This window comes from Corapipo altera, unplaced genomic scaffold (genome assembly GCF_003945725.1).
Source record: "Corapipo altera isolate COAL_440 unplaced genomic scaffold, ASM394572v1 50, whole genome shotgun sequence".
Lineage (NCBI taxonomy): Eukaryota > Metazoa > Chordata > Aves > Passeriformes > Pipridae > Corapipo > Corapipo altera.
The window spans coordinates 11176628-11204317 of record NW_020884889.1 but is presented as its reverse complement, the minus strand read 5'-3'; the positions used below and the strand labels follow the sequence as shown (position 1 = coordinate 11204317).

The 27690-nt window shown below is 44.3% G+C and overlaps 1 protein-coding gene across 1 annotated transcript; it reads left to right on the top strand.

Annotated features, from left to right (window-relative positions):
* The first annotated feature begins 631 nt into the window (after positions 1-631).
* GNB5 (G protein subunit beta 5) lies at positions 632-27425 on the top strand. Its single transcript, XM_027644551.1, has 12 exons — positions 632-757; positions 5479-5590; positions 9611-9747; positions 11406-11447; positions 12203-12279; positions 13799-13931; positions 17720-17863; positions 20988-21079; positions 21201-21249; positions 23730-23826; positions 24848-25014; positions 25337-27425. Exons 1-12 carry the CDS (start codon positions 632-634, stop codon positions 25346-25348), a joined length of 1188 nt encoding a protein of 395 aa, XP_027500352.1. The 3' UTR covers positions 25349-27425.
* Positions 27426-27690: the final 265 nt, after the last annotated feature.

The window sequence follows — 27690 nt, the reverse complement described above, 5'->3', positions numbered from 1 at the left end:
GTAGTTTTTAATACTCTGTTGATGATAGTTCTTTGATCCTAGAGGTGCCTGGCTTCAGAACAAAAGGGTTTTCGTAATGACCCAGCTGTCAGTGTGCTTGAAGCATCAATTTCTACTCAAGAAGCATATTGTTCATATTTTCTAGCTGCTGCTGCTGGAATCCTAGCTCATCTTTTCAGCTTTAAAAATACTGTATAATACTGACTATTTAATTAGGCAGGGGAAAAACAATAAGTATCAATCAGTGGAGTTTCTCAAAAGTTCAGCTGTTGTTATGCATTTCTGGTTATTGACTGCTGACAGGCATTGAGTAAAAATTGAAACTACTTTCCCACACGTAGTGAATCCATGTGCACAGCACATATTATAATGGCATGTGTATATATACATATATTTTGCTTTATATTTTTCTGCGTAAAATTAGAATCTGCAGAGCATGTGACTGTTTTGTATATAGTGACAGTTCATCATGCTCAAAAGATTAGTCACAGAGAGAGATTATCCAGCCTACAGATGTCTATGTAAGCCTAGGCTGCATTAGCTAGCACAGCAGTAGTGGGAAGCTTTGTAATGGACTGGAATGCACCCTTTCCTTCTTCTCCATCTCTTTCAGCTCTCACAAACTGCAAAGATGTGTGACCAGACCTTTTTAGCAATTGTGTTTGGTCCCTGTGACAAGTGCTCCAAAGAGAAGCCCCTCAGGCCTGTTTACATCAAATCAGAACAACTCAGCTACTGCTCGCTATGTGTGGAAATGGTACGTTATTGATTCTATCAGCCAGAGTGTGGAAAGACTGCAAAAAACGGGGTTGGTCTGTTAGGTTGGATTTTTCTGGACTGCAAATAAGCATTGCTAGGCCCACAGATTGCCAAACAAACACCTCTGCAGACACCTGGTGTTTCCGTGACCCTGCAACAGAGGTGACCCTGGGGCTCAAGGATATGTTTTATAATTTTTGATTGAAAAAATCATTAAAAAATCAAGCTTTTTCCCTTATGGTACCACGTTCCTCAGCTGTGCAAATGTTATGTGCCCGTCTAAGCTCTTCTCTGAGATGCATGTGTGCAATTCTGCTTGGCCTAAGTTCTTAAGTGTTTTGCATTTACCTTTAACAGAACTTTAAAAAAAAAAATGCTATATCGTTACAATAAACTCATTCACTAGTGACTAGGAACATGATTTTCATCTAGTCTGTCTCAGTAAAAACAAGACACAGTGAAGTGCTGTCAGAATTCCTTCATGGCCCACATTTCACACTGCAACCACATTGTCTCCTGTGCTGTGTGCAGTACCTGGGTGAGAGCTGGAAGTAGCTACTATTAGAATAAGGTGGGGAAAAGCTTATCCTCATTGGATAGAGGAGTGGAGTGTCTTCTGTCACCATGGGCACAGAATTTGGTAATGGAGGAGATTAGCAAACCTGCTGGCCTGACCAGCAGGTCCTGCCACATACCTGCCTGAAGAAGGAACAATATTGGAGGCTTTCTAATCTCCAGTAATTACTGGTGAGGTGATATCCCACTATCCTGGTAGGAAGCACTGTTCTAGAAAGATCACCATGGGGTTTTTTTAGGTGAAATACACAGCTAAGGTCATGAACCTATGTGGCTATTGAAGAGCTCGTCTGCAAAACTCCTTTTGTAAACTTAAGGACTTTGTTGTCCAACTTGGCAGTATTTTATTTCATCTTCCTAAGCCATTGTGCATTATCAGTTGGAGAAGACATCCATCACTGTTTCCTCCCCAGAACTGGTCTCTGCTGTGACTGAATGGGGTCCAACTGTTTGTTGCATTTGACTGTCAGATGAAATGATGGCTGCAGGAATGCTAAAAGGTTTAGCAAGCTGTGTTTACAAAACACTGTTGTACAAGCAGATGAGAGCACTGATTTGGTGGCCTAGGTGGTGCATGTGTACAATTCACTGGCTGACACAGCACATTGTCATGCCTTACCGTTGTTTAGGAGGAAATTTAGATGTAATGACTGCAAGACAAAAGACAGTCCCTTCCCGGTTTATTTGCTTCTCCTGACTTTGAAATTGCAGCTTTGTTCAGGTCCTTCTTGGCCAACAGCCTTCTTGGCTATTTATCCAATAAATTTTTGCATGACCTGATAAATGCATGCTGGAATTACAGGAAAGGGGCTGTTTGTTATTTACAGTCCCAGCAACTTTCTCCTTATTATTTGTATTATGGACGTTAGGCTCTTACCCACTGGAACAGCTGCTGGCTAGAAGCAGACTGAGACTTCAGGAAGAATTGCCTCAGTACCTAACAGCCTGTTAGACTTCCTATTAGCACTGCAGTAGGATCTGGTAGATCTGGCCTCAGCTTGCTTTATATTTAGCAAAAGATTTAAAGACAAATATTCAGAGCACAGAGAGCTCTTTGCACTCGTGCTGAAATACACATGGGTAAGGAAATTATATTCTTTACTTTTTTGAATTGATTTTTTTAGAGCTTTTCTTATATCAAAATGCACAATATATCCTTGCCACACTTGTGCAAGTGTTTGTGGATGCATGTGCATATTGTAGTGTCTAATTGGCTGATCTTTCTGCAATTTCCCAATGTGCCCATGCAACTCCTGATTCCAGTCCAGCAGATGCACAGATGCATTTTCATCAGCCAGTCTTTGTGATTTCCCCAAAAGCAACATATGTTGAGGGATAACAGAATTAGAAATTGCTGATTCTCAGTGTTGAGGTCATCCTGCTTCAGTTGTTTTAGACAAAATAATCTTCTCCCTCTATGGTTTTGCCTGCCTTGGAGTTTGGTGCTAATCAGTAGAAACTCAATCAGTGTTTGCTGGTTTAATTTCCCCATAAAACTATTAGTAAATTAGCTTACAATTTGAAAAGAGAACAGGTGGTAAATTAGTGAGAATGAAAACTTATTTTAAAGGCCTAACTTTTGAGATAGGCAACAATTTGTGACACACTGATAGATCATTCATTTTCCCCAGTGTCCTTATTATCAGAACACTACCAACTTTCTTCATCCATCCCATCATCCCACCACTACAATCTGAGGTATTTGCCATGTGTGGCACTCATTAACCCAGTACTATGTCATCCTCTAAATTATTTCAACCCTGGTCCATTTTATTAAAAGCTCCCAACTGGCCTTACTCTAACCTGTGGTTTTTGCATGGTTAGCTAATAAGAGCACGGGTAGTTAAGCAGTAGTTGGTCAGATGAACTAAATATTTATTTTTTTAACTTTTTATTCAAACTAATGATATGTATCACACACTTCTACAGCTCACTCTGTTCGGTACAGGCTTCCCTTTCACCTTATGGATCTGCTTACCCCTGTCATCTCAGCACTAGTACCATGTATCAGCCTACATGTGTGGTTCCCAAGGACTCTCACATTCTGAGCTGTTCTTTGTAGACTTTTTAATCCCATTCCCTAAGGCAGTGAGACGGTTCACATCAGTTAAGGCAAGAAACTCTGAATTTTTCACTGTCAGGACTGTGCCAAGTATCTGACACAGAGGTGTTAACTACGCCAAATTCCTGAGAGCTGATGCCTTCCTACCAAGGTAAATAAATTTCCTATGGCTTTTGTTGGATTTAACTTCTGGGCCTCTTCACACTTACCAGGTGTCAGAAGTAAGGCATTTGTCATAGATTAGAATCCTTCAAAAATAAAGTTTCTTCTTCAAAGTCTTCCCCTGCTAGTGCCCCAGGACCCAGCTGTATTATTGAGTTTAATATAGGTAGGTTTAATTTTTCAGACAGGAAGATAACACAGTACAAGAAGCTTTCTGTCACTTTCCTAAAAGACGTTTGGGATGGGTTTTTTGTTCTTTTAGTATCACTTTAAAAGTATGGAATTTTTATTTCCTTGGCAATGTCTGTGCTGGAAGGCATTTCCAATGTGCTGATTACTGTAGGAGGCTTTGAAGGATGTTCCTTTATTGAGCACTATGTGAATTCCATAGTTTATACCACCTACTTTTGCTTTTGTGATTCTGAATGCAACTGGATTCATCAGTTCAGGACTGCCTCCATCACCATCAGGCTGGTGGGGTTAGGTCACGCCAGTTTCTGTGGACAATGAGAAGTCTGAAAATACATCCACTGCCTTTGACTCTGCAGCAAAGCAACCCAGCTTCTGCCTGAAGATCCATTGACTAAAAGAGACCTTGAGGACATGACCAGATCAGGGCCTGAGTTCAGCTCCAGAATGATGGTGAAGAGCTCAGCAGCTCTGCCCTTGCATCCCTGTTGGACAGCAGCATTACTTCCAAGCCCAGTGTGGGAAACGACTTTTCTCCATCCAGGATGTGCCCAGAGTCCAAACAACAGCTGCAAACAGTCATTTTCTTATCTCCCTTTCCAATCTTGGCCCATCTCCAGATTGAACAATAGCCATTGGATTGTCTATTTTCTGGCTAAAAGGAGACAATGGGAGTCAATATGCACAAAGTTACTCCTTGTAGATCAAGGACAATTCTGTAGCAAGAGGACATTTTCAAGGAACTCCCAGGGAACAAGGAGCTGCCAGGCTATGTGCCATGGCTCTTTCCCTGGAAGCACCAGCTGCTCCTTGTGCCCAGCACAGCTCCTGCTCTGCACCCAAGCAGAACCCACAGAGCTGTGCCCCTGGGCTCACACCAACACCAAACTGGAGGGTTCTTTATTCACCCTTTGGAATTTTGGAAACTGGTCCGTTTCAAGAGCTGGGAAGGCCACAGACCCTACTATGCTTACCTAAGAGCAGAGGAAAGAAGTAGCTTGTTCAATGCGGAGTTAAAAGAAAAAAAAAAAGAAAAAGAAAAAAAAAAAGAAACCCTGATAACACTAAATTTAAAAATGAGGAATGTGAAGCATAGTAGAGAGAAGGGTTCTTACCACTGCACTTGTACTGCTGGCACAGGAGCTGGGCCATAGACCTGCGTGGCTGAGTCTCCTACCCCTACCCATCACAGTACCAGGGAATGATGGATCTAAGCTGGTACAGGTTCTCTCTTCCCAGTCTGATGTTTTAAAATGCCATTGGGGTGACCGATGGCTTTTTTTTTTTTTTGCCTCCTTCCCCCCCAGAGTGTGCAACTTGTAAAAAGAAGTTTGGATGCAAAGCAGAAATACCCTTTAGCGTGTGTTTCTGGGGAAACTAAACCTTTAGGCTGTGGAAAGGGCTTGGAATGCACAGTGGCTAGGAGCGGGGCAGGAGGTGAGGCTGGTCCCGGCTGTCGGCCGGGAGGCCAGTGGGATGGATGCTGATGCTGGAGCGGGCTGGGGATGCAGGAGTGGCCGGGCAGGAGATGCTGGTCCCCACGGTGTGCGTGCTCGGGGCTGGGCAGCATCCCGTCCGGCCTGGACGTCAGCGGGGAGGGGAGGGGGAGCCCGGGCCGGCTCCGGCGCCGTTGCTGAGGCAGCAGGAGCCTCGGCAGCATCCCCGAGAGCCGGGCGGGCAAACTCCTCCCTCCCGCTCTCATCCCCGCTCTCCCTGCTTCCTCCGCAAAGATGGCAACCGAGGGGCTGCGCGAGAACGAGACCTTGGCATCGCTGAAGAGCGAGGCCGAGAGCCTGAAGGGGAAGCTGGAGGAGGAGCGGGCCAAGCTGCACGACGTGGAGCGTGAGTGGGGCCGGGCGCGGGGGCCGCCGCGGGGCCGCACCGCGGGACGGGCCTGGCCGGGAGCGAGCGGGGAGCGCGGCCCCAGCGCCGGGTCATCGATCCCCCCGGGCAGGGGGCGGTGGGGCCGCCCGGGGCGGGCAGGACCCCGCAGCATCCCCGGAGCACCGCGGCGGCCCGGCCCGGGCTGCGCTGCCTCCGGTGGGGGTGGGCGGCCGGGAGGGGCGGGGACCCTGAAATACCCTCGGTGCAGCCCGGGATGTGTCTGCAGCCGCTCGCTGTGGTGTCAGGAACAAAGATTAACCCCAGCCGCCTGGGAGTTGATAGGAATTTGCTTTGATTTCACCCAAGGTGTAGACGGGCTTAAAAAGGAGCATCGTTTCAAAAACCGGCTCCTCTGCCCCCCTTCCCCCAGGGAAACAACTTACAGGGATGCAGTGCTGATTCAGAGGTGCGGGGTGAGTCACTGCTGGAGCTGTCAATGCTGTAACTCACCGTTCTCAGCTGCAGCTTCAAGATCCAGGGATAACGTGACAGAAATTGTATGGACAGACCTCAACTGTGCCCTCCCACCATCACCCCCCTCCAATTTCAAGAAAAATATACTAACCTTACTTTATGGAGCTCCTCAAGTAGGTATTAATTCACCTGTCCAGACAGATAAAAATCCTTTCATTTTCATAATTTCATTTTTATAATTACAATGATATAATCTATTGCATGTTTTTGGGCATTTTGGGGTGTGTTTTTGGAAAAACATATAAATTACCTTTTTCCTCTGAAATCACACACCTCACTCTATTAGAAATATTAGTGGGTCGTTAAAACTTTTTTTCATCTGTTTTGATGTCCTAAACATTGGAAAGGAATCTGAGCCTGTATCCGATGATTTAGTTCTTCATGTTTTCTAAGAATGAGAGACTGACAAACACTTGTAAATTTAAGGTGAGGAAGGGTTAATTTTTTTTTTTTTTTTTGAGTAAATAGAGCATTTCTTGTCCAAATGAGACAATCATATGTTATATGAATGTCCTATTAATTGGAATTATTAAACAAATGGAGATAGCCTCATTACAGAAACATTACCATAAATCATCATATTTCTACAGTATAATTTCTGTATCAGAACTAGCAGGGCCTCTGTTTAACACACCTCTTAAGAATATTCTTAAACCCATTTTTGCTCACACGGGGTTTTACCTGTGGTTGCAGTGATACCGTAACTCTGTGTGCCATTGATAGTCATAGGATACTCATGGCTTTGTCATATGTAAAATCTACAAACTTCCATTGGAAAGGTGTGTTTGCATAGCCATGACAGGATTTCTGAGACAGAAGTGTTATGCTGCTGTAGAACAATGCTCCCTCATGATATTTTATATTAATTCTGTATCAGAGCTTTTTTACACCTCAGTTATTCCCAAGTACTATTTCGGCAGAGCTTGTAAGTCTCAGAATAGAGCATCCTTTCTGGGTTTTGCTTGGTTGGTTGTTTTGTTTTTTTTTTTCCTAATCTAAAATTGTATCTTTCACATTTTTTTGATCGTGACTTTCCCTATGTGGTTCCCAAAACAAGCAGCTGGCTGAAATAGGATTGCCCTTATTTGTTCAACTGGTTTGGAACATCAGCTCTCAAAAATGTGGACAGAAAAAGGAAATGCAAAACATACATTTGATTTGCAGTCTTGCAGTTTTAAGGATTCAATGCTATAGCTTAAAATTTTAGGCATAGAGAAAAGTTTGTTCTGTTTGTGCAATCCATTAATTTTTAAGGCCAGGCAGATCATTAGACCCAACTGACTTCCTGCACTGAAAAGATCAAAGACCCAATAGTACCTGCATCAAGTCCACACCTCCTGTTCAGGTCAAACAATATTTTTAAGAAAAATAGGCAGTTTTATCTGGACCTCTGTAAAACTACTCAAGCTGCTTACTGGCTTTAGCTGATCTACTTGTCTGAGTGCATGATTTTCAACTATCTTGGAACAATATTGAAGAATGCTTAAAAATAATTATCTGACTCTTGAACCTGTGCTGGGCGGGAGCAGGATTATTATGGCTGTGGTTGGAGATAAGCGTCCTCAGAGAATCAGTGAGGCTAAACCAGACAATTTCACAGAGTCTCAGCTGCGTTGACATAATGGAAATGCTTTGTTCATTGTCTGTGCAACATTTGTTTTTTCAGATATGTTCTGGACACAAGCATCTTTCCAGCTGCCATAATAACCTCCTGTCCTATGTTTTCATGTCTTTTGATTGGATCATTTGGCAGGTTTCTATGGGCAATGATAGGGAGAATGTATTTTTTCCTCAGTGGGTTTATATGGTACTTTCTCAGAAATTGGCTTCTGACCTATGGACAAGTTGTCAGGAATGGTGGACAGCACCCATCCCTGGGCTCTGTGAGACTGGTTGAGCAGAGATTTCAGGTGAGAACATTATTCTGGCACAGCCTGTGGGGCTGGTGGCTTTGAAAGACAACTCTTAGAAAGGTAATCCACTAGAAATCAGTCTGTGCCTTAGGCAGAAATTGCTTCCCTGAGCCTGTACCAGGGAATAGTCTCGAAGTTCAGGATGCCTGCTCTGTCACTGTCACAGCCCTTCCTAGCCCGTGAGCTTTCTTGCAGCCCTAGAAAAGTGATAAAGGGTGAAGTGGCACTGGAGCTCCAGAGCATCACCTGACCTGGGGGATGTGGACCTCAGTCTCCAACTTGGCAGTGAAAAGCTTAAGATTTCCTGCACCAATTCATTAAAGCACGTGAGCTTCAGCATTAATTTCGAAAGGCTTGAGTCAGGCATTGCCCCCATTGCTAACAGCAGCTGGACCACCTTAGGTTTCAGTGTGGGCAAACACACAATACAGGGAGGTGCTGCATCCTATTAGCTCTTCTCTAGACAGAGTAATTTTTGTTTCTGGTGCCAGTCTCCTGCCTCAGGACCCCTACTCTGCTATGAGACTTGAAGTAAATCTCACCCTCCCTCATGCTCTGTGTGAAGAGCTGCTACAGGGTGCCAAGATAATCATGGCCCTCCTCAGCTCCATGCTGGATGAACATGCTGGAGCAGAGCAAATAGGTTTCCTCAGATGAGACTTTGTCCCAGACACATACAGATAACCCCAGCATGGCGCATCAGGGTTACATGAGACACCTTTTAGTTGTGTCAGCTGCATGTCTGTGCAGCTTTATGTCAAAGTCAATTGGTACAAATGGAAATGCAATTTTTTTTGTTTTATAAGAATATCAGCTGAAAGTACTGCTATTAAATGAGGTGTGAAAGAACTGATTTCTCCATCAGAGGATGCTACTCAGGAAAGCTCTCTGTTGTAAAAGAAAAAGCTGATACATCCCATGAAGTCCTTGATGTCTGTAGATACTGTTGAAAAGTTGGGTAGTGTGCTCTTATAGCAAATGCCAAGCTTCCTGCTCACTCAGAGCTGTGTCCTGGCCCTGGGGGCTCCCCTGGCCACCAGAAGGGCAGTTAGTACCTGTATCACACTCCATCACCACACAGTGCTGAGAGCCAAGTGCAGCTGGGAGTCTCACACCCAGAACAACTGTTTTGCCATTAAAACTCTGGAGTTTTGATGCTTACCCTCTTCTTCTGTATGATTTTTCCTCTAAGACCCAGTAGTGGTCTTCACTTCTGCTGAGTACTTTGAAGCATGTGTTGTGCTGGAGGCTGGCTGTCCACTTTCAGGCCTGAGGATTTCCCAGTAGGAGGGGGAAAAGGGCTAATCTGTTTTCCAGTTATACTTAGGTGTGATGGTCTGCAAGGCCTTCAGCTGCTACATCCCTGGAATTTAAGCCCTGGGTGAATTCATCCTTATCTTTATCTGGTAAATATGTTCATATGCCGCCCACCTTGGTTTTACCACCTGCCACCTCTGAAACAGAGTTCATTGCCTTGCACCATGGACTCAAACTTCATGGATTAATTCCTCCAGGGGCATTACTCCTAAGCACAGAGATTTGCCAGGGCAGAGCTTTGATGCAGGGCTCTCTAACCACCAGCTGTTTGCAGTTCATCAGGTGGCAGAGCGTGTGGAGGCGCTGGGCCAGTTTGTGATGAAGACCAGGAGGACCCTAAAGGGCCATGGAAATAAAGTTCTCTGTATGGACTGGTGCAAAGACAAGAGAAGAATTGTGAGCTCTTCCCAGGTATGCTGTTGGGCAGTATACAAATCTTCTGGCTGTGCTGTGTGCCACTCTTTGCACATCATACCTGTGAATAGTGTAAATGTTTTCAAGATGCCCTGAAAGAAGTTTATTGGCAATGTATTTGTTCAGAAAGCTTTAATCTAAACTTCTGATAATTGCTACCCCTGTTGTAGTTAATACCCTAAATTGTTCTTGTCCAGTCATACACAGAGTTTCCCCATATTCCCTACTATAATAGAAAATAGAACTCATGTAAGGCCACTTTTATTTCCTCGTTCTTTACAGATGAAATATGTAGTAAATTTTTCAGATTACGTGTTTAGAGAAAATAAAGGGAAGGGAAGAAATGCTGATTCTTTCAGAGATTTCTGTGCACAGAAATTTCTTCTGCAGTCTGTATGATTGATGTGACCTTGAAAGCCTCAAATATCCTGCCAAAATTACTGCATTTAGTTGGGCATTTTGAGAAACAGTCCTAACACCTGCTCAAGACCAGTCTCCTAAGCTGGAGGAGGTAATGAGATAATTACTTTCTAGATCCCCTGGTTCTTCCTGAGCCCAGTATGGCAATGAGTGTGCTTGTTGCATCTCACAGCTGTTCATTGACCTACATGAAATCTGTCAGGGGTCTCACTTGAGGGATAAAAATAGGCAATCTGCATTGCAAGCCACCTTCAGTTACTATGAGTTTTTACCATTCATGGTGATCTCAGCAAAGAGAATAATTTTAAATAACTAATGTCACCTTTTTTTAAAGTAGTTGAAATGTTAGTGTGTAGATCAGAAAGCTGAACAGGCAGGTTGAAATGCATTTTTTGCTCTGTTTTAAGAACTATATAAGTCCAGGTACAGCAGCAGTTGTTGCTCAGTAATAAACATTTAGCTTACAGGGAAGATAACAATATTATGTGCATAAGGCAAAGTAACTGGCACAGGTGTAGCTGCCATACCCAAAGTGATTGTGTTGCTCTCTGTAGAGGGTTCCTAGGATGGCTATTTAGCAGATTGTATCAATGGATAATAAAGGGTTATATAAGTGTAGTGAGAAGTAAAGGGAAAACCAGGAAAGGGAAGGAAAGGGAGATGAATAAACAGTGCAATGTCCATAAGTAGTCCCCATGAGTGCTGCCACCTAGTTAAGTGATTCGTGATACAGGTCACCTCTGTATTTGTAAGGTCCTGTAGTGAGCCACTGACAGGTATCACTTGGGAGAGGTGGCCAGCTTTGCAGGTGGTAGTTACAGGCTGGGAAAAACACGTTGTGGCTTAAAGGAGGCAACTGAGGGCTCACTAGTAGCAGGTTCCTGAGGGGATGGTCCTGGTTGTGGCATGTGCTGCAAGTGAAAGGAGTTCTCATGAACCCACTAAAAGGGAGGGAAGAAAACAGGAAAAACATTGGTCTTTTAAGCCAACATGAGTCATCTTGGTGAGGAGGAGATATGCTTTTCTTGTAGTAGATACAACTGGCACTGTTGAGGAGTGTCTCCTTGATGCTTCACTGTGACCATTGTGCTGTTGTTAAGATGGTGACAAAAATTTCAGGCCATAACAGACTGGAGGATAGAAATGAGCAACAGTGCTTTCCTCAAAGTGGGAAGCAGGCTTACAGCCATGTCTCTGTAAGGCCTCAGTTTCTCTCTCTCTGTGCTTTCCTTTAGGATGGGAAGGTGATCGTGTGGGATTCCTTCACTACCAACAAGGTAAGTGAAACTTCAGCAAAATTCAGATTTCTGTGCCCAGGGCAAATGATGGTGGAATGAGATGAAGGGCCCACAGGTGTCACAGGAGAATGGGATGATGGGATAATATGCAGACCTCCACCAGCACCTAAAAAGAAGGAGCTGAGGGCAAGTCACCTGCCTTGACCTGTCTCTGAGCAAAGTCCCTATCAGGGCACTGGGGTTTGTCTCTCCATTGTGAGACTCTGATCCAGCCTCTTCGCTGACAAGGGAGGGCTCCTCGCTTGGGCAAAGCCCAGCCAGCAAAACAGAGTCCTTCCTGAGTAACCATTGTACCATATGTGCTGTGTGATCACCCGGGATCCTTCAGCTGTGGGTATTCACTGTGAAATGGTGCTGCTGCTTCTCCAAGCCCTGCCTGGCTGCCTTGTGGCACTGTGTGCCACACAGATGAGAAAAACTACATGCCTTTAACTCACTTTTTCATGTGCAGCAATGGGGACCTTCTACAGCCCTGAATAACCCAAATCATGCTCTGTGATCAGTTTAGTGCTCATGAATAAGGTGGAAAGTGTCAGAGAAGGACTAGCCATCCTCCTGCTGCTCTGCTGAGCTCTGCAGTAAGGGTTGTCCCAGCCTGATGTGTGAGTTATGGCTGGAGGAAACACCTCTACAGAAATACTTACAGAAATAGTGAACTTATTACTCCACGCTGTTTTCCTTGCAATGATTAGAGAAACAGTGATGTCTCAGACTAAAGAGATGCTGTGTTTCAGGAACACGCGGTGACGATGCCGTGTACCTGGGTGATGGCATGTGCATATGCCCCATCTGGATGTGCCATTGCTTGTGGGTAAGTTCCCAGTTTCCACAGCTGCTTACACAGAGAAGTTTGATTTTTTTTTTTTTGTGCTGTCCTGGTGCCTTCAGAAGCTGACAGATAAAAGTTTGTGTGCTGCGATTGTGGGTGGAAGGACTACACTCAGTGTCTCTGATTCTATTCCTATAATGGCTTGTACACATTGTCTCCACTGACTTCAGTGCAATAACATTTGTTGTGTAAGCATGGAAAATAATCCTCTTTCAGCATTTATATCATGGGTTAGGAATTCTGCATGCATGTTACTTCCCTGTTCCAGTGTGGTTGTCTATGTTGGATATATATTCTAAGGGAAAGAGGTTTTAATCCTGTTCTTACTTTGCACTCATTCTTCTATGAGGTAGAGGTTCATCACTAACGATTACCAGTATGTGAATAGATCTTGCTAAGATGGGGTGGGGAGAAGAAACCCCATCCTTGATAATCTTCTACAAGTTTTTCTTGGAAGGCTCAAGTTTGACAACATTGGGTTCATGCAGGGGAAAAAACAAAGAGATGAAATGTTGGCAAAGCATCTTTTAAAAAGTGACTGGGTGGATCAGACAGACAAAGCAAGCTTGGGGCAAGAGAAAGGAACAAAGGGACACTTCACTGTGTGGCCTGAAAATCTAGAAAGCAGCAGACTGAGACAGACAGGCAGACTCCATAATCATGTGTGGAGAGCAAGTCTGGAAACTGGGTTTTTGACTAAAACTTGAAGAATGGCAAGAAAACTCTGTCTTCACATATGTAAGGGAGAGAGGGAATACACATATGCATTTATTGCACTACCTAATTCTATATTTCTGTTATGCTGTCAGTTAAGTGCTGTACATGTAATGTAAGGCACAGAACCAGCAACTGGTGGTGTGCCAGGATCCCAGGGACCAGGGCAGGGCTGATCTACCATGGCTTGAGGAAAGGATCAGAGCCTTTAGAAATGAGTCCTGTATCTGACACAGCTTAACTGGTAGAACTGTCCAGGAGGGAAACACCAGCTACAGACGTCAGTGCTTCTGTTGCCTTTTTTCCAAACTCTTCTAAAAGGTCTGTCTTCACACTCTCCACTTGCTATACCGTCTCTTCTGTAGTTAGGTCAAATTTGTTAAGATAGATCAATAATTATGCTTAAATACTGATCTTTGCAATGACATATGTCAGCAGGAAAATGGCAGTTTGGCTGTATGTGAAACATTAACCCTGAGGTGACTGCTGTCACCTCCAAGTTTATGCTTTCGTGAGGTTTCATTCAGTGGCATTTATAAACTCGGTAAGGGTAAAAAATACTGAGGCGCAGCTGTTCAAGTTCTGTAAAGCAGCCAGCCTGGTGAGGCAGCTGGGGCTTCCCTGCACAGGGAGATCCCACACAGCACAATACAGGGAAGTCGGTACTTGTAAGGGTTTGGCAGCGCAGCACTGACAGGTGGTTTCCTTCTTATCACCACTCGCCTTTTGTCGTTGCAGTTTTAACCAGTTCTCCTCTCTCTGTTATTGCTATTATTACTCTCTTCAGTGGCCTGGACAACAAGTGTTCTGTGTACCCTCTGACATTTGAAAAAAATGAAAATATGGCTGCAAAGAAGAAATCGGTTGCAATGCACACAAACTACTTGTCTGCCTGCAGCTTCACTAACTCAGACATGCAGGTAAACGCATTCCCTTCCCGCTGCTCACCACCACCTAACGTGAGCTGCACTCGTACATGGTGCACATAATGTTCCTTGCTCCCAGAACCATATCCTGCTCCATGCAGGGGCTGCTGGAAGACCCTCGCAGGGGGCAGTGAAAGTACTGCAAAAGCTGCTGTAAGGAGATGCTCCTCACAGTCCGGCCAGGCTGCACCCTGCAAAGGCCTGTTGCTTCTGCAGAGGGAGCTCGCTGGTACCTGTGTGTTCTCTGCTCACCTGATCTGTGCCAGTTTGTGCTTTCAGGGGCTCAGACTATTGCAAATAGTTAAAAACACTGTTTGCTTAGGACTAGGTTGGGTACATACTACACCAGCTAATAGAAACTGTGTTGTTTGCCTCCTTTGTCCTGGACATCCAGACAACTTTGCTTTTGCTTTCATTTTTAGTATTTTTTATTTGTACCAAGTAATACATTTGGCCTCAAGGATGGCCCCACAGGGGCATCCCTGCTGTCTGTACGTGCAGTGGTGTGTTCCCTCGAGGGAAAGGAGTGATGCTGTCCCCATCTCGCAGCCAGTGGGGTGGAGCACAGAGGCCCACAGTGGGAGGCAATGGCAGAGCCAGGAACTAAATGCAGATCTTCTGAGACCAGGCCATTCTGTGAATATCGCAAAGATCTCATTCTGCAGGAACACGGAAGATGATGAAAGGAGCCAGGATAATCCCCTTGTCCTCTCTGATTTCTGAATTTAATTAGAGCTCTGCTCAGTGCAGCTCTGCAGCAGAATGGAGCATTTTCATTGCTTTCGGTGTCAACAGAGCTGCTGGAAAGGGATTATCGTGTTCCCTTCTTCCAGATATTTGGAGCTCTTCTGAAGGAAATATCAGCTCTCAATGCTTCTATTTCAGGACATGTGAAGCCCGAGAGTATGTTGTTGTTTGTCGCTCTCTGGTTTCTGTAATGACTCTGAGGTGCTAATTTAAGTCCATTGCCATGGAAACAAGTGGTGGAGGTACCCAGTGCTCAGACTTGCTTAGCCCTGACCTTACTGTGTAGGAACCCTGCTGAATTAGAGCAGTCTAAATTAAGTGGATGTTTTTGATGAGACATGAAACCAGTTTCCTCTTTTCTTCTCCATACCTAAATGCATTGTGCTTAAATCCTATGACAGAAAAATAGCATTTTATTTTTTCATAGTAGAAAAGAAAGGTTAGGTATTTTTTCTTCATATTAAATACAGCAAACTGCATTGATATTGAAGGTAATGTACAACTATTGTTAGATAATACACAGTGGATTAAGGTGGTTTATATTTAGTGATTCAGAGATTTTTCTGAAGTCTTTAAAAAGAAATTTTCTTATGATTGCTAGGCTTATAAATGATCATTTATGGCACTGCATGTTATCATTGAAACAAATGCAAGCAAGGGGGGTAGCCAAGCTTCTATTAGGACACTAGGAGATCCTAGAGAATACCAGGTTTCTTATCTTTTTTCACTTACACAAAGGCCTCAGAATTAGAACTGTTCAGGAGTTCTGAGGGTGCACAGTGCAACAAGCACATGGTGCAGGAGCTTTCCCAGCTGTGTGCAGAGCAGTTCTCATCACCGGGGGAACGCGGTCCCTGTCCTGGAGCAGCTCTCACATGAGGTGGAGGTGTCCCCCAGCCCAGTGCTCCCCCAGCTCCCCCTGCTAGGTGGTGTCAGGGCTGCTGCTCTGCCTTGACTGCTTTCTTAAACTACAACTCTGTTTTCCCTCAAAGGAACGAAAGACTGGGTTGGAGTTTAGGGGTTGATGTGCCCATGGGCATCTGGCAGTGCAAGGGAAAGAGAGGAGATTTAGGGGTGGTTCATCATTGATTAAAGCCACTCTCAGGCTGTGTGGATGCTGAAAGAAGGGGTCCCACCCTTACTCCTCATCACGTTCCCACCTGGGCGAAGACAAGTGCTGAAGTGCAGAGCTGGGTGACCCATGCACCTTGTTCTCAGTGCCCCAAATCAGTCTTGCTTGAGAGAGCCTCCCCCACCTCAGTGAGCAGAGCCAGGGAGCCTCGCTTCCTAAATTAGGTATCTGCAGCTCTGCAGTGTGATAATGCTCCCCACGTGACAATGCTCCATGTGTATTAATAGCAACAGTTAATTGGGATCTCAAGTGTTTTGCATAGGGCAGGCAGCCATGCTCCAGTGTGGCAGGGCTGAGAAGGAGGATGATGCCTGTGGTGGTGGAGGAGGTGAAGATGGCCCCTCTCCCCTCGCCGCTGTTCCCAACCCCGGTGCCTGGGCTCCCAGTGAGCAGGGGCTGTGTCCCTGCTGTCCCTTGCCCTGTGCAAGTGCTGCCTTTTGCTGCCAGGCAAGGCAGGATCCCCATCCAGCACTGTAGGAGCCCCTAGTGCAGCAAGCCAGAGTCCAATAGCAAAGATTGTTAATTCCCTTCTGGTTTTAGATTTTCAGAATTGGTTTGGTTTTCAATAGCAATACCCTGAATTTGAGTCCATAACCTTTTTCTTTAAGTATTAGCTGAAGCTCTGGGTTGCCAACAGACCCTTCCTTTACACCTTTAGCTACTCCTATTCCCCTCATGTCTTTCTTACACAGTATTATTGCAAGAGCAAATCCTCAGAGCTGAAAGGCTTCATTCGTCAGCCAAGTACAAATATTTCTCAGAATAGAGAAGCTCATTGATCCAGGCTCAAAAGCTGGCCAGAAAGACAAGTCAGGACTTTCTTCTGCTATCATCATCTAAGAGCATTAGCGTCTCTCTACTGCAGGATTCAGAACAGTCTGTTCTGCAGCTTTGCAGACCTCTGTTTACGGGAAGAGTTTTTAGAGCATCTGTCAAACATGTTTAGTGTTTAACCTTTATGCAACTCTGTGAATGGGTTCGTGACTGCGTGATCATTTTCTTCTTGAAGAGTATTTTGTTTTTAACTTCTGACTGCCCGCTGGGATCCCTTGAATTTCCTCACCAACCATGAGAAAAGCCTGTGTACAAAACTGAGAGCCTTCATTCATTCACCCTTGCCTCCTTCCTCACCAGTGCACAGGAACCCTGTCAACCTACAAAATTTGTGATTGCATAACAGCTTCGGGTGCCAAGGGGAAATTTTGAACAATTGAGCATCATCAGGATTTAGTCACAATAACAAGCTCTGATCACATGTGCTTTCTGCAAGCGCTGTAGCAGATGGGAAGCTGTGGGCTGTGTTCGGTCAGTGTCTGTTCAAGCCCTTTCACACACAAATGGTTTTGGACAAGTGAGAGCTGATGGACTTATCAAACAACTGTCTAGACAGGCTTACAGCCCTTTCAGAAAATCCATGTCTTAAGCCAAATTAATTGGGTTTAACCTGACCATTTCAAGCAGAAAAAACCAATAAATTAGAGAGTTCAACAGGTAAACTTAGCTCCAACAATTCTTCCCTTTGCCTAGGTTGAATTCCAGCAGCCTGTATATGGATAGGGTTAAATACAGGGGCAGACAGGAATACCAGTATGGTTCTACCCTCTTTTTGGAGAATAAGGAAATGCCAGCAGGTCCTTAGTGCCATCAGTTCTGCAAACCCCACTGCACAAAAGGGGCCATTGTAGAAACATTGTGTAGGTATAATGGTGTCAATGCAGCTCTCTTTTCCACTCTTAACTTCTTTCCTTAAAACTAAAAGCCGTGAAAAGTACTTAGGTTTGCAGTGGATTTACGGCTTTGATATTTCATTAAATTAAAGCTGTCCTTTGGTGTATGTGTAGGATGTCAGTTGTTTCTTTGTAACTGTTGATTTTTGTATTGTGATTCTTCTCACATCCTATAGATCCTGACAGCAAGTGGAGATGGAACTTGTGCTCTATGGGATGTTGAGAGTGGGCAGCTTCTACAGAGTTTCCATGGTCATGGAGCTGATGTCCTGTGCCTGGACCTGGCCCCTTCTGAAACAGGAAATACATTTGTCTCTGGGGTAAGCAGGAGCTTCTTTTCATAATATAAAATTAAGGAATATGGAAATGAAAAGGCAGCAAAGCAGGAGGCTTCTGATCTTACTGAGTGAGTGCTGGAGTATATGTTGGATGCCCCAGTGCAATCCACTCATTGCAAGCACATTTTACAAGCTGGAGCAAATTAAACCCCTGACAGTGGGGTCAAACCCACCCAGCCAGTCTGACTGCAGTTCTGCTTACTTAGCAAGTTCCACCCCACACCAAAGCAATCCAGCTCAAGATCAAAACAACGCCTCTCCAGGGAAGGCAAAGGCTCAGAGTTAGAGCAGTGGGCTCCTGCCGCAGTGGAGGTGTGAATCCCTGTGGACTGGAGCCTGGAACAGCAGAGGACTTCCCACATATTGCTCCTTTCTTGTGCCCAGCTCTCTGGAGTGAGATGGGGTGTGACAGGCATCAGGTCGTGCTCAGGGCATCAGAGTGGGGCTGCAAATCACGTGCATGTCACTGTGTCCCTCAACCACTCCCCAGAAGTCATGGGGTAGCTTGGACACTGGCTAAACCTTCATGCATGTTGGAGCAGGGACATGAGGTGTGGCCACATCTTCAGCTGTTGCTGAGTCCTCTGTGCCTTCCAGCGGTACCAGAGGCATTTAAAGCCCCTTTATCAGTCAAAAACTGCCCGCTCCCTGTCCTGGCCCAGAGGAACACACAAGCCTCACTGGGACTGCAGGACTGGACTGGTCTGGGAAAGTACCCAGGGCATCTTCCAAGTCTTGTTGTGCTGCCGAGGGATCATTGTTCCCAGGCAACTGAGCCATTGGCACACAGCCTGGCAGTGAGGCAGGCAAGGCATAAAGGTGAGTGAAATGGGGCTCTGCTGCTTTTCAAGGTGATCCTGGTCTTTCCCACATTAGAAACTGAGTGTGCAGGTGAGAGCTGGCAGCAGCTGAGAGATGACCTCTCTTGCTGGAGGCAGGTTGTTACCAGTAATTTTGCTGAAGGTACCTGGTTTCTGATCCCCACAAGCACTGGCCCAGGGCTGATCCTGTGCTTGATGATGGAAATGGCCCTTGTGCCAGAGGGTGCCAAACATGGATTAGGGGTGCTTGGAGTCATGGTCCCATCCCTGCACAATAAACCTGGATCTCTTCTGTTATGGCTGTTTTATCAGATTTGGCTGGCCCATCAGGAGCAGGGTCCAGCACACTGGCCCAGTTTGCCTGCTGCTAGCACAGCTGCTCTGAAGCGTGACTGAAAGCTAATTCCATCCAAGTGCATTACTTCTCTCGGGTTTTCCTGTCACCGAGTTTGCTTCCCAGAAAGGATAGATTCATTCTCCCTGGGAACAGCTCAGCTTATTATAGGGCAAAGAATCACAAGCAGCTATGGTACTGCTAAGAGAATATGTCATACTGGTGTTGATACAGCAGCTTGGGTACGTCTGTGCTTACAGGCGCTCAATTCATCAGATGCAAAACACCACTTCAGATCTGTGTTACATCGTGTCAATGCAGGTATAGGCAGAACAGTGCAACCTGAAGGTATGGCAGCATGGAGAGACTCCCTGTATGCTGTGCCTCTTCAACACAGTAACCCTGAGCTGGAATAAGCAATGTCAGTCCATCAGCATAGAGTGATGTTACATTTAACAACTTTACTCAAAATTCCAGCCCTCCTGGGTGAGTTCAGGGCTGTGTCCCAGGCTGTTGTGCTCTGTGCCCTCTGAGCTCTGCTCCTTGGGCTGAGTTGGATATCACTCAGGGGGCCCATCTCTCCACAAGTGGTTGCTGGTTTCTCCTTCAAAACCTTAAGAGTCAAAGAACCAGCTTGTCAGATTGGTCTTGTCCCCAAACCTCCCAGAGAGGTCAGTAAGAGCAGTGCACATGGAAGTGATATGAAAGGCTGGGCTTGGACTGTGATGGGGCTTGAGAGGGAAATATGCTGAGTCCAAAATATTCTCTATCCTGTTCGGTTTCCCCGAAACTAAACCAAACCACAATTTGGTGCAAAGGAACATAAATCATGACATCATTAGTAAAAACATTGGGGTTTCATTTTGACAATGGAATTTGAATTAAAAAAAAAAGAGAGAGAAATATATGAATTGTAAAGAGACTGTTTAGTTTAATTAGCAATCATATTTGATTAAAATAAACAACATGTGTGGCATGGTCTGCTGGGCAGGGCACTCTGTCTCAGCACAAGCAGCAGCCACCTGGTCTGCCCTGTGCTTCCCGCACAGCCCCTGAGAGGCCAAGCCCCCAGAGGTGAGCCTTACCTGCTGCCTGCCCCTCAGAAGGGGCAGATTTATTGAAATCTTCTGTCACTCTTAAAAGAAAAGACCGTGTTCTTCTTCCTGTCACTGTGACTGTGGCAGCAGTGAGACACTGCTGCTGAGAGCATGAGCCTACAGGTATGAGATGGTTCCTGCCCCAAGGACATTGCAGACAAGATGGGCGAGGCCCTTGCCCAAAGCATTCAGGGTGCTGAGCACTGAGTGTTAAATGATCTTTTCAAAGCACAGTTTGGAAGGGCAGATTAAAGCTTGACGATGAGATGAAGTGCTGCTATGCTGCTTTTCTCGTCCCAACCACACCATCAAGCCTGAGGGTGCAGAGCCCTGACAGGGGTTAACTCTGGTAGGAGGCTGGACAAGAGCCCCTCCAGATGCACCTATTTCATTTTCTGTTTCAGTGTGTGAAAAGAATTAGTTATAAAACTTTGAATGCTGGGTATTAATTTTTTATATTGGGCGTGTTATGTGGTAAGGCAAAGAGTGAGTTACGCAGCTCTGTGGCATGGTGGGGCTGCAGACACAGGCAGGGCAGCAGCATAAACAAAGCAGGGCTGTGAGTGCTGGTCAGTGTGGGGCTGCCTGTGCAGACAACCCAGTGTTATCTGCACCCCACTCTCCTGAGGCTTCAGCCTTCATGATGTCCTCTTCTTCTACCTGCAACTGCACCAGCTGGGGGTACCAGTGCAGGCAGCTCTGGGGCTGCTTTGCTGGTTAAATCCCCTCAGAGCTGTGATGTTCAGAGCCTTTAAAAGTAGCTGGGCTTGAGGACAAATGTCAGGTACATGAGGGGTGAATGTCACCATTTGCTGTACTGTAGTGATTTTTGCTGACTTTTTTTGTTTTATTAGGGATGTGACAAGAAAGCCATGGTTTGGGACATGCGGTCTGGTCAGTGCATCCAGTCATTTGAAACCCACGATTCAGATATCAACAGTGTCAGGTCAGTTTGTTTCTGGGAGAGGACACATTTGCAATGTTGAGCAATGTTCTAGTTCTATTTTTGAAGCCTGACCTCATCCAAGTAATGTGATGTGTTCTGGTCTTCTTTTACTTGTGCACAGATATTATCCAAGTGGAGATGCCTTTGCTTCTGGTTCAGACGATGCCACGGTATGTTAATTCAGCAACCTAATTTAGGGAAATTCTGTTACTTCCCAAGTCAAATTCTCCTAGAAGATTAGGTCACAACCACAGAGGACTTTTAGTGACTAAACTGGGCCTGTTACACCATAGTTGCAGAAATACTAATTCCTATAAGATATTAAATACTATATATGCTATAGGGAAAATCTAGTAACACTGTAGGTCACTTCTGCAAAGTTGTCTACATGAGGTACTGTCCAAATATTCATTTCAGATTTTCTATGTTTGAAGTTTCATGACCAAAAATAGTTGTCTATACCGGAAGATATTTGACTTTGTGTAACTGTTGGTCACAGCATGGGAGGAACCAGCTGAAATGCTGAAGCTTGTGTCAGGAGAAGCAGCTTGTCCCAGCAAGCAGAGGGGCTGTGGGCTCAGCACAGAGCAGGGCAGATGTGGGCAGCTGGCTCTGCAGCCCCAGGGTGGCCTTGATCACATTCATCCCCTCCCTGTCGGTCTGACTCACTGCCAACACTCTTCACTGCAGTGAGTCACTGCATCCAGGACATTCTAGATCACACAGTAGTTCTTAATGGACCCTAGTTATCTATGAGCAATCTGCTAGGAGGGGCACAGAATATACTGACAGGTAAATTGGGTCAGCACAATGTAAGCAAAATGACATTTACCTGGTGCCCTCCACCCTGAGTGAGGCATATGGCTGGTGGCTCTCCCTGCAGCTGATGGGTCCCCATGGGGGACCAGGCTCTGCCCCCACCACAACCCTGCAGGGACTGAGCCGGCAGTTAAGTGTAACTTGAGAGCAGATGTTTGGGAAGCACTTGGCACCTTATTTCTTCTGTTTATTCAAACATAACACTGAGTTGGGTGAGGGTGAAGACTTTACCTAAAGTACTCTGCCCTCAGAGCATGTTTTGAGTCTGCTTCAATACTAGCTAAACTCAATAGAAACATTCCTTTTATCTTCATTGGATGTGGAGACCTTCCAGGGCTCTTCTGGAGAGAGTGTACTCTGCTTTTAGGTCTTAAAAACTGCAATTGTAAATTAATATCTGTGGTGAGCCCAGCTCTCTGCACACTTGGATGTGGTACTGTGAGCTCTTGAGATGCTGAGAGTGTGATAGGGAGAAATTGTCCATCATTAAATTCTGATGAGAGCACTTTCTTTTTATGCCCAGTATCACAGGCTCTTATGCCCAGTATCACAGGCTCTTACTAGTTTATTTGATGGGGTTTTTCTTAAGCAGGAGAATGGGAAATTCCACCTCTGTACTTCTGACAGAGGTTTTGGCAGTTCCCTTATACCTCATGCTTTAAATTAAGAGGTTGGTGTTTTCAGTATTACAGACTGGTATCCTTGACCTGATTTATATACTAGGGGATTTTGAGTAACAGATAATCCTGGCTGTCTGGAGGTAAACCATAAAGGTGTGCTCACATGACAGTGCTGTCACCTGCAGTGACCCCAACTCCCCATCAGGACAGTCTGATGAAATTATTCATCAACTTGGAGCATTGGGTGACCTGGACTTCACACACCTGGCAGCTCCCCACTGCCCTGGAATCAAAAAACCTCTTCTTTATGTGCAGGCTTGAATACCAGCCATTTTTCAATAGTAAACTCTTACTATTAACAAAGCCATCTGACCAGTATTTGCTTAAGCTTAACTTATTGAGGAGGAGTTTCAGTTGAAATAGTTTCAAAAGTGTGTTTTGATTTCAGGACTAACAGACTGCCTTTCTGCGTGGCAGTGAAGTCTGATACATGATTTCCATTTTAAACAAGTCAAAGTTTGCTGGCAAATGATAAAAACAGGAAGTATAGGTTGTTAGAGGTGATTTGAGATTTTCCATGAGAAATAAAAACCAAAGATCTGTACAAAAACGCATTATTTCACTTCAGTTACTTTCCTGTAGGTTTTTCAGACAAAGAGGCCTCATAGAAGGGCAGGGACTGCTATCCTGGCTTATTCAGAGCAAGGGCTACCATCTTTTTCTTTGACTTTCCTGTTCATGTTTTACACTGTGTGTTTATAGCCTCATTAGTTCGTGGTCCGTGTTCTTAACAATGATTAGAAATTTGATTCTCTGTCTCCCAGACTCAGAGACTGTGTCCCCATGCACCTCCCCAGTAGCAGGATGCCCTAAGAAGTAGGAAACCACAGAGAGGAAGCAAGAGGGTGTGGGGACTTTCAGTGGGCAGCCATGGTCCAAAGCCCACTACATATCTCTTTAGAGGAGGACAGGCAGGAGGCTTAGAGAAGTGGTTTGAAAAAGCAAATTCTTCACAGAGTTTATACAAAACAGCCTTGTGTTGCTTAGATCCCTGTTAAAGGAGTCCCAGGCAGAAATAGCAGAAGAAGCCAAGCAGCCACTTCCTGTGATGCCTGTTAGGCTGCACTTCCCACTCTCATTTTTTCAAAATATTTTAGCCAGTGCCTCCAGCCTTTACTGAGGCATGTTTGTTGGTTTTGTTTTAATCCTAGTGTCGTTTATATGACCTTCGTGCAGACAGAGAAGTAGCAATTTATTCCAAAGAGAGCATCATTTTTGGAGCATCCAGTGTGGACTTCTCTCTCAGTGGTGAGACTTGAACTTTGGAGGTTATCTTAGTGTTGAGATTTTGAGGGGAACTGAAAAAAATTTTTCAGTTTAATTTGATAAAGCATTTGTTATTAAAATTTACCAAGAGTAATAAGTGCCAAAAGAAACATTTAATGCATGGAAGCTTTTTTTTTGCCTCTGTAAAAATAATTACTCTTTAAATAACCTAGCTGGCTACTGCTTCGTTGTAGTGATGAAAAGTATTTTCCTGGCCCTACTGAAGGCAGGAAATATTTTACCATTAACTACAGCTGGGCTAGAATTTCACAATAATGATGAAAAACATTTCAAAGGAAACATGAAATGCAACTAAACTATTAAGTGCGCTTACATAAATAGTTTTTAAAAGGAGAGTAAATGATTAATAGTAAAAATATGTTAGAGGGGCATGAAGAAAGAGAGGTTACCACTTTTCACTACAGATCCTGAGCCATGAGCTCGGGTCTTCTCTCTGCTGCCCCAGCACAAATGCAGAGCTCTCCAGTAACCCTGTGTGGGGGATGAGTGGGTGGTGAACTGCCCTCCCTCTGAGACTGAGGCAAATGCCTCTGTCACGGTCACAAGCACCCCAGCTCGTCCCGTTAGCAATGAATCACTTACCAAATTGCCTGCTAATCATTGGACCACTTATATTTAACTTCTTGTAAAAAGACTGAGCAAAGTATTATGACCCTGCAATAGCTGTTGAAGTGCTCTTCAGTCTGTCATAATTGAGAGTCATCTCCCATCTGTAGTGACCGGCATTCTGTATGATTTAAGTAAAATGTGCTGTGTTTGTAACCCATTAATTTTAATTGTTTCAGCATTTAGTATGGACAGCTCAGCGGTGGGGCAGGGCTGCCCCACAGGAGCACAGCTAGTCTGGGGGGAGCAGTGGTCAGAGGGCGGCACGGGAAAGCGGCGTTGTGTCTCACGGGGGGATGAATGTCTTGCAGAAGGCTCTTTGCTGCAGTCAAGGCACGTTAAGACCTCACTGTGTAAAATCTCATTCGCTCTGTAGGTCGCCTGCTGTTTGCAGGCTACAATGATTACACCATAAATGTCTGGGATGTGCTGAAAGGGTCCCGTGTATCCATCCTGTTTGGACACGAAAATCGCGTCAGCACCTTGCGGGTGTCTCCCGACGGGACGGCGTTCTGCTCAGGCTCCTGGGATCACACGCTCCGAGTAAGTGCTGGGAGCACCCACTTTGAGTGCTTCTTTGTTTCTTTGATGGGTTAATAGAAGGGGGTGAGGGGGAAGGGTTGTTACAGGATAACTAACTCTAGAGGACCTTACGAGGGTAGAAAAACACGGTGTAAAGCATGCACTGGAAAGTTTAATAGAAATCCCCACAAAGTGCTAGCAGAACTGTTAAGTTTTGGACTCATGGGTTAAAAATATCACTGCTTCTTATACTCTGTACCACTCACCTGATTGCCTTGCCAAATTTTAATTAAACGTTTGATAGAAGAGTCACTATCACAAACGATTTTTCAACTTTCTACAGATCTGGGCTTAACCTGAGATCCTGCTTGCAGAATCAAATGAAGACTGAAACCCTGGACTACAAAAACTGCATAAAGAAGCCGTTCCTCAAAATCAAATATTCACTACATTACAAAAGAGTGACACTGAACCAACAGATTAAAACAACTAGGTAGAAAATATAGTCTGCTTGAACACTTAGCAAACATCAACTTGTAGTAGAACGAAACGGTTTAAATTCTGTTTTGAAACAATATTCTTTTATTAGAACTAGTTTAGTTAATTATAAAGGGACTTTTCTGCAAAGTCTCCTGTATCATAAAATTGACTATTTCAGTGCACATTGTGTATTTATTTGCATGAACTGAGTTTCTTTTTAAAGTAAAAAAAAAAAAAAAAAAAAGGCCTGATTTTATCAGGATGTAGCATAAGGCTTTGGAAACATTCCGTAGTAGCATATTGAATTTTAGTGTTGAAAAGTGGAAAGAAAAACAATTCTGATACTTTATGATGGTGTTATGGATGACTGAACCTTGGTGGTATAGAGGAGCAAAGGACCTACTGTGAAGGTACTGGCTGCTGTCATAAAAATGTATTTTTTTGTACAGAAAAGAAATTCTTTCAATCCCTTTTTTTTCTACTGTCTTTTTAGATAGAAATAAGTATTTCATCTCTGTTACCTGAATATAAAGAATCTAAATATATACAAACTGATAAACGGCAAAGAGGAGGGATATAAACATGATTTACGTAATCATGAGGTAATACTTAACCAGTAGTTTCTTAGAAATTTTTAATTGTATCACTTGGTGAGTGAATTTTCTTTTAATTAAAAAAATGCTACATGCTAAGCACTAAGGGATGCTACATGCTAAGCATTAAGCACCATTATACCTATGGTCAAATCTTTTCCGAGTCAGTCATAGTCATTCTATGATCATGATTCTTATTTGCATTTTGAGCAGTTCATACCACTTTGGCAGGGCAATGTAGCTTAAATGTATATTAAGGCAGTATATCCCATTTTAAGGTCCTTCTGCAGTGTCAGAGCAGTGTAAGTTCATGCAAATGTGGGTCAAACCTTAAAAACCAAATCATACAGTTTTAAAGTTTAACAGTCATCTCCCACTGCCACGGATATAGTTTTGGACTTGAGAATCAATAACAGTGAGTCGTTGAAAACCTGCTGTGAGCCACAGTCCTGCCAATGTTGATACTGTGCTTACCAGAGCACATGAGCCCATCTGATTCAGGAACTGCTGGGTTTCAGGGAAGCAGGACAGCCGGCCACATTGCTGGCAGCACCCAGCCCTCTGTGTGAGCACGAGAATGCCACACAAACTGGCAGCACCACCCCCTGCAGAGCTGATGCTGTAGAATCAAGATTTAATCAGGTAAATATTAATTATAGAACCATTGTGAGATTATATCTGCATTTATACATTGAAAACTATTGAGATTATAGTGTGTCAGCTCTGCTCATACCAACAAGTACTGAGTCTAACTTGAGCAGAGGCATACAGGGAGCAAAGGGCTGGAATAATGCTGGGGGCTTGCACAGTCTGGCCTTTGAAATGCAATTGGTGAGATCCAGCTCTGAAAATATCAAATATGTGATTCATATTTAGATTGAAACAAGAGAAAAGAAGCTCACTGATCACTGGAGTTATAAGTTTGATGATAATATCCTCATTCTATTTGAAAGTGGAATTTTTTTTAGAAAAAAATCATATAAGAAACAAAAGTCTCCTCACTTATGAAAACATTAGGTTCTGTGAATCCATAACCAATAAACCTAGGACACTGACATTTATCTCAGCCTTCCATCCCTAATGGAGTAGTTCAGCTGTTTTCACTTGGAAAAGTCAACTCTGATGCTTTGCAATATTTGTGGCAAACTATCCCTGTAACAAACTGAATGCACTATGGAAATGTCATATAGAGCTCACTGTGCAATATTGAGTCAAAACACTGTACACATTTGATCAAAAGATTAATATTAATGTTTAGATAGTATTTATTGGCGAGATGTTTGTTTCAAAGATACTACGTTGTGTTGATACTTATGAACAGCCTAAATACAATAAATTGTATTTTACATATTGAGAACATGTATGTAGTAGTTTTTCCCAGGTGTTAGGTACTTGCAATGGTAGCTATGTTTTGTTGGTTTTTTTGCTTTTTTTGACATTCACTTTTTGTACCATATAGCTCCTTAGATCATTTTCCCTGTAAAATCTAGGGCAAAGCCCAGATCTACCAGAAAATTGCTTCTGGAATGTTTTCTGGAAATATCCAAGGAGAGCCACAGCAACTGAGAGTGAGCAGTCCTTGAAAGTAACTGAAACACTGTCTGAGCTCCCCCTGCATTCAGGA

What these genes read in the sequence shown, in the direction of transcription:
- GNB5 (XM_027644551.1), top strand. Translation starts at nt 632, where the DNA reads ATGTGTGACCAGACCTTTTTAGCAATTGTGTTTGGTCCCTGTGACAAG. An exon ending in TCAGATATCAACAGTGTCAG is followed by an intron (nt 21,080 to 21,200) that starts GTCAGTTTGTTT and finishes ACTTGTGCACAG; the next exon opens with ATATTATCCAAGTGGAGATG. An exon ending in TGTGGACTTCTCTCTCAGTG is followed by an intron (nt 23,827 to 24,847) that starts GTGAGACTTGAA and finishes TTCGCTCTGTAG; the next exon opens with GTCGCCTGCTGTTTGCAGGC.